The 6811-nt window shown below is 39.6% G+C and overlaps 1 protein-coding gene across 1 annotated transcript; it reads right to left on the bottom strand.

Annotated features, from left to right (window-relative positions):
* Positions 1-4819: 4819 nt before the first annotated feature.
* Positions 4820-5779, bottom strand: LOC103680078 (olfactory receptor 52E5-like). Its single transcript, XM_008709618.1, has one exon. It carries the CDS (start codon positions 5777-5779, stop codon positions 4820-4822), a length of 960 nt encoding a protein of 319 aa, XP_008707840.1.
* Between the last annotated feature and the right edge of the window lie 1032 nt (positions 5780-6811).

Genomic DNA, 6811 nt, shown 5'->3' with positions numbered 1-6811 from the left:
ACGATTCCATACCTGTTGCTATTTCGCTTGGAGCCTTTTACATAGAATTGCTCCTGTCAGAAGTTGTTTGATCTCAAACATTTGGAGCACCTTTATTTACGATTGTTGGTTTTGTGCTTATTTTCTTTCTATAACTTTCTTTGCTCACAGCGTCTTACTAGACGTGGTTTTTCCGGGGCCAGCGGTCACATGCCCCTCAGAGGTAGCTCACCTCACGTTCATTCCTTCTGTATTACTACCCACCTCTTGGAGGCGACCCTCCCACGCACCACCCTCCAAAGTCAATTCTGTACATGCCGGATAGCGCCTTCTTTAAGTCAGACGTCCCAAAGCCTGTACAGCTGTTTTCATTTGGTCAGTAACCAAGATAAACTTAATTTAATAAAATTTAAGTTACATAGTCTTTCTTTTTATCTTGTTGAATTGGTTCATGTTGGGTGGTTGAGAGATGGAGCACTTTTCATGCCCGTAACTTTCTAACAAGGTCAGTCTCAGGACAACAAATGAATACCTGGGGCCCTAGAACCTCTGCATAATCACCATTTTTTCTTCCGTGCTCTTTCTAATACGAATTCAGTCACAGATTTTCTGTAATCTTTTTTTTTAAAGATTTTATTTATTTATGTGACAGAGAGACAGCCAGCGAGAGAGGGAACACAGCAGGGGAGTGAGAGAGGAAGAAGCAGGCTCATAGCGGAGGAGCCTGATGTGGGACTCGATCCCTGAACGCCGGGATCACGCCCTGAGCCGAAGGCAGACGCTTAATGACTGCGCTACCCAGGCGCCCCAAATTTTCTGTAATCCAAACAGTTATCATACCATATTTTTAAATCAAGTATCATATTATGATACTTTCTTATAAAAACAAGCTCCATTGAATGCCTTCTGAGAGTTTATTCTCAGCATAAAAACTATACATTAACCTTGCCATACCCCACAGGAGATCTTAATGTTGGAAAGTGAGGCTCAAGGGGCTGCTAAGTGATCCCTTCCATATTCTGCTTTTTGCAGAACTCATTTCAGCACCAGAGTTCTGTCTTCCACATGTGGCCAACAACCCATCCAACACAGACTTGTCATTGGGGACACAGTATTGAATCAAACTCGAATAGTGAGCTGGTGACTTCCCTTCAACAATAGAGGGGGCCTGGCCTTCACACAACTAACAAATTCCTCTAGATTTTTTTTTAATTTAAATATAATGAGCCAACATATAGTGCATCATTAGTTTCAGATGTAGTGTTCAATAATTTATCATTTGTGTATAACATCACATCCCCTCCTTAATGCCTATCACTCAATTACCCCATCCCCCCACCCACCTCCCTTCTAGCAACCCTCAGTTTGTTTCCTATAGTTAGGAGTCTCTCACAGTTTTTCTCGCTCTCTTATGACTTCCCCTTCAGTTTTCCCTCCCTAACCCTATGATCCTCTACACTGTTTCTTATATTCCACATATGAGTGAGATCATATGATAATTGTCTTTCTCTCTTTGACTTATTTCGCTCAGCATAATACCTGCCAGTTCCATCCATGTCGATGTGAATGGTAGGTATTCATCCTTTCTGATGGCTGAGTAATGTTCCTGTGTGTGTGTGTGTGTGTGTGTACCACATCTTCTTTATCTTCTAGAATTCTGATGTGCAAATTCTTCAGTTTGGTGAGCCACCCAGGAACCCCAAGGCTTTTTTTTTAAATTAAATTTACTTTAATAAAATGTGTACATGTGGACATTCTCTAAAATACATTTTAAAGATAAATGTTATGAAACTAAACCCATAAATTTAAAGTTACAGACCCCACACTAGTTAAGAATCACCAATCTAAGGTCCAAATAGCAGAATTCAAAAACAGTAAGTCTTGCTTGTTCTTGAAATATATGTACACCACATATTGGACTAACCTTACCTTTTGCTGTATGGCAGTCCTAATAGTTTTAATGTCTATTCCAATTTTCAAACAATGCACTGGGCTATATTTTACTATTTCTGGTTATACATTCATTCATTTAATAAAAAAATATTTGAGTATGTAATATGTATCAGACATAGTGGTGGGTGCTGGTGATACAGAAATGAATGGAGGGGCGCCTGGGTAGCGCAGTTGTTAAGCATCTGCCTTCGGCTCAGGGCGTGATCCCGGTGTTCTGGGATCAAGTCCCACATCGGGCTACTCCACTGGGAGCCTGCTTCTTCCTCTCCCACTCCCCCTGCTTGTGTTCCCTCTCTCGCTGGCTGTCTCTCTGTCACATAAATAAATAAAATCTTAAAAAAAAAAAAAAGAAATGAATGGAAATTGGTGTTGTGTCAAAAAGTAAAGCTATAACTCCAATTGATGTGGTGAGTTCAATGATAATGTATACGTGCGAACTCTAGACAGATTCGGTGCCCCTGAGTCAGCCTCAGAGTGGTGGAAGTGTTACCCCAGGGAAGGCTTTCTGGAGGTTGCTGGACCACAGCTAAAAATGAGTAGAAGCCAAAGAGACTGGAGGCTAAAAAGAAACTTTCAGAATTATGAGCAGTAAAGCAAAACCCTGGGTCAAGGAAGCACAGTAGTTATGCTGGGATCTATAAGCAGCCTACCACTGCAGCAGAAAATAGAGTGTAAGAAAGTGGCTGAGTTAGAGTTTTATGCGATCTCAGCAGGTACTGGACAAAGTACCCATAGCAAGAATGAGAGATCGAGATGACAGCCCATCTTGCAAAGGAAAACTGTCAGGCTGAGTTTAAATATGGATTCTGTCACTCATTTTCTTCTGTAATATTGAGCAAGATACCTGTTCTTTCTTAATATTATCCATCAGCTATGAAATGGGATAATATATATAATGTCATACTCCAAGCATCTTGGGAGAGTCAACGAGAGAATGTAGGTATAGACTCAATTTCACTTCATGTATCAGATCCTCAAACACTGCTAGTGGGAGCAAGACCTATGCATTCAAACATTTTGCTACTATTAATACAAACCCATAAACATTTGTTTGAATGATGTGCAAAAACTTATGAAGGACAATGTTATGAGTATAAATAAATGTCAGAATTCGTGTCCAGTTGCTCTCAGAGTACACACACATTAGTAGAAAAATTATGTGTTGTTTGTGTTTACTGCCTGCTATGGCTTCCCAGTGAGTTCCATCCAGTGTGAAAAAAGAGTTCTCAAATAAAAATACATTGAGTATATTGGTTTTTAGAAAAACACTTTTTAGGGCACCTGGGTGGCTCAGTTGGTTAAGCGTTCAACCCTTGATTTCAGCTCAGGTCATGATCTCATGGTCATGGGTTCAAGCCCCATGTCAGGCTCTGCACTCAGCAGGGAGTCTGCTTGAGATTCTTTCTCTCTTCTCCCTTCCCCGTCCCTCCCCCAATTCTGTCTCCTGTGCTCTTTCTCTAAAATAAGTAAGTAAATCTTTAAAAAAAAAAAGAAAAACACTTTTTAGTAAGTACTTTATTAAGATATACTGCAATATACATTTTCTTAAAGCATAGAATGAAGAGAGTAGTGAAGATGGCTTTCATAATCCTTTAAATTGGAATTGATAGAGATTTTGAAGATGGCAAACTTTGAAAAACTACTAAAATTACTACTGGGTTATTTATATTAAGTGCTAAAATTGTATTTCTTTTTTCTAATTTTTTATTGTGGTAGAATACACATGACACAGAATTTATTACCAAAACCATTTTCATATACAGTTCATTGGTATGAAGTGCATTCTTACTGCTGTGCAACAGTCAACAGCATCCGCCTTCAGAATACTCTTCCTCTTGCTAAACTAAAACTCTTTACCCATTAAACAATAACTCCCCATGCCCTCCTGCCCCCTGCCCCTGGAAAACACCATTCTACTTCTTTTGAAGTCTGCTGAGATGTTAAATCATTATTATTGTTCACAGTGGTCACTATTTCATTACATGCAATTATCTGATGAATGTTTCAAAACCATCTGAAATAAGCACAAAAGAGGGCTGTATGCAAACCATGTCACTGAGTTTAGCAGTGGTTGCTGTGATAGTGTGGCATAGAACTAGTTCTCTGGACCGATTTTACAGAGGTTTTGGCTTCTGCTTTGTTTTTTTTTTTAGTCTTCCCAGTGATTCATTGAGCCATTATTCATCTTTTTAGTATTTTTTCCTGCTCGAAACATCTAGAATTATTTTTCACCGCTTGAAACTAAGAATCCTGATCAAAATGGCAATGAAAGAGGTGTGATGGATACTTCATGTAATAGATATCTCATGAGCATCTCCTATGTGCTGAATATGTTTGACAAAGAGGAAAGACATGGTCTTGTGCTGTCATAAATGAGTGTAGAGTGGTAGTTAATATACTGATACTCAGGTTAAACTAACTGGACTAGAACTTTGGCTTCATTCTTGCCATACATGAGGCATTCATCAGTTGTTTTATCTTTTTGTGCAACCATTTCCTCCCCTGGAAAACAGTTATAATTCTAGTATCTATGTCAATTTATTTGTATATGTTAAGTGAGGCAACATATAAGGACTAAGTGTGGTGCCTGGTATATAGTTCTTTGTAAATATTATCTGTCACCATTAGTAGGGAGTGTAACTGTGTAGAGGGAATGGTACATTGAACCATTAAAGACAGGTGTGGTCAGTTTCAAAGAAGGGGACTTTCAGGGTGCTATAGAAGGCTACAAAAGTGGAGTCAACCATAGTTTTGAAGATCATGTAAAGGCATCCTGTGTATGAATGAGAAAGAGAAGTAGGCATCAGAGCAGGGTAGAAAGAGTATCTCAGAAAGCGATACCTACACATAAGGAGGTTCTGTACTAAAAGAGAACGTGTATTGTGTTTTAGAAGCACAGAGAAGGACAATATAGTTTTAAGTTAAGAATTCCTAAGACTTGTTCCCGGATCTGCTTTGTCCTGACCCCATAGATAACAGGGTTGAGTGCAGGTGGAACGACCAAATATAGATTGGCCAGAAATATATGAATATAGCCAGGGATGCTATGACCAAAGCGGTGGGTCAGAAAAGAGAAGAATGCTGGGATGTAGAAGATGAGCATGACACAGACATGGGAGCCACAGGTGTTGAGAGCCTTGAATCGGGCATTCCATGATGGTAAGTGAAAGACTGTGTAGAGTATCTGCACATAGGAGAAACCAATTACAATAAGGTCAATGAATCCCACAGAAAAGGCAACCATCCCAAATAAATTATTGGTCCTGATACTGGTACAGGAAAGACGGGCAATGCCCATGTGCTCACAGTAGGTGTGGGGGATGATATGGGCACCACAGAATGACAACAGCAAGATGAGGAACACAAAAGGAATAACAAAGATTAAAGATCTTACGATCATGACTGTACCTAGAATGGTCACCACGTTGTTTGTGAGGATCATGGTATATCTCAAGGGATTGCAGATGGCAACGTAGCGGTCTATGGCCATGACTGTCAATATCCCAGACTCCAGGCCAGTGCATAGATGAATCATAAACATCTGTACAAGGCAGGCACCAAAAAGTATTTCCCTGAAATTGAACCAGAAGATGCCCAGCATCTTGGGGATAGTGGCAGTGGACAGGCTTAGGTCAGTGAAGGCCAACATTGCCAGGAAGTAAAACATGGGCTGATGGAGACTAGGCTCAGTCTGAATTATAAAGAGGATTATAATGTTCCCCAGAAGTGCAATCAGATATACAGTACAAAAGGGGAAACCAATATAGATGTGAAAATTTTCCAGGCCTGGAATCCCCAGAAGGACAAAGAAGGAAGGATGGGATTGAGTGGTGTTGTGATAGGCCATCTTCATGGTTGCTGGTCAGTTTTTTCACACTGTAGGACTCCAATCTCATTCATGTCATTCTTTCAGGTCATGGAAAAACATGGAAATAATTCTCTGCCTTAATATTTAGCAGAAGACCCTGGAGTGGAAAGTGATAAATGATTTAAAAAGCTCCCAAATATAGAACTCACGAGGTTCTGGACATCTTGTTTTTCTGCCCAAGATACCTCCCAAATTTGATACTCTGCCAACAGTGCTAGGAATGATGTAAAATGTAATTATATTTTAGGGAGACTTCCGTAATATCACCATGGAGAATGGGTGGGAGGGCAAATTAGAGTTTGAAGTAAGCAAAGTGAGAGATGATACTAGCCTGATCTAAATAAATGGTAGTAGAGATGGGGAGGTGACGGCACATACCATAAACAGGGAACAGTGTTTGATGTGATTGGGGGGATGAAAGAGAGCAATAGGTCATGTTTAACTTCCAGGATTCTGTGTTGGGCAAATGGGCAAATATTGGTACTATTCAATGAGATAGAAAACATAATGGGAGTGAGATTTATTTCTGTATTTTAGTTGATGAGAGTTGGTGTTGACATCAGTCCTGAAATATGTAGATAGGAAGTAGCAATTCTCTGCAGGCAGAGTATCAGTTAAGCTCCCGTTGCTGTTGAAACCCACTTTTGGTGCATCCGTGAGTTTATAAAGCACCAAAAATTCCATGCATGTGACTGTAGGAACCACAGGATTCATGTTGTGATTAAGACAATGTCATATTTTGTTTCCTGCCATGTTCATAATATTTAATCTTTGGAGAGCTATATTGTATCCTCAAAGCTCTCTCCAGTAACTAAAGAAGCAAGAGGTAGAGACAAGAGCCATTCTCAGACATGACAAATTAAGTGTCTTCAGAAAAAAAGTCTCATAAATGTGGTATATAGGGATTTGTGAATTTTCTCTAATTATGCGCCTGCCTGTGTTAAAATGTACTGTAAAATATTGAGTAAGTCAAACAAAATAATTAAGGAGGGTGAATGTTGTTTATGGGAC

This window comes from Ursus maritimus, unplaced genomic scaffold (genome assembly GCF_017311325.1).
Source record: "Ursus maritimus isolate PB19 unplaced genomic scaffold, ASM1731132v1 scaffold_16, whole genome shotgun sequence".
NCBI classification, from domain to species: Eukaryota; Metazoa; Chordata; class Mammalia; order Carnivora; family Ursidae; genus Ursus; species Ursus maritimus.
Note: the sequence above shows the minus strand (reverse complement) of the source record. Positions and strands in the feature narration are given on the sequence as shown.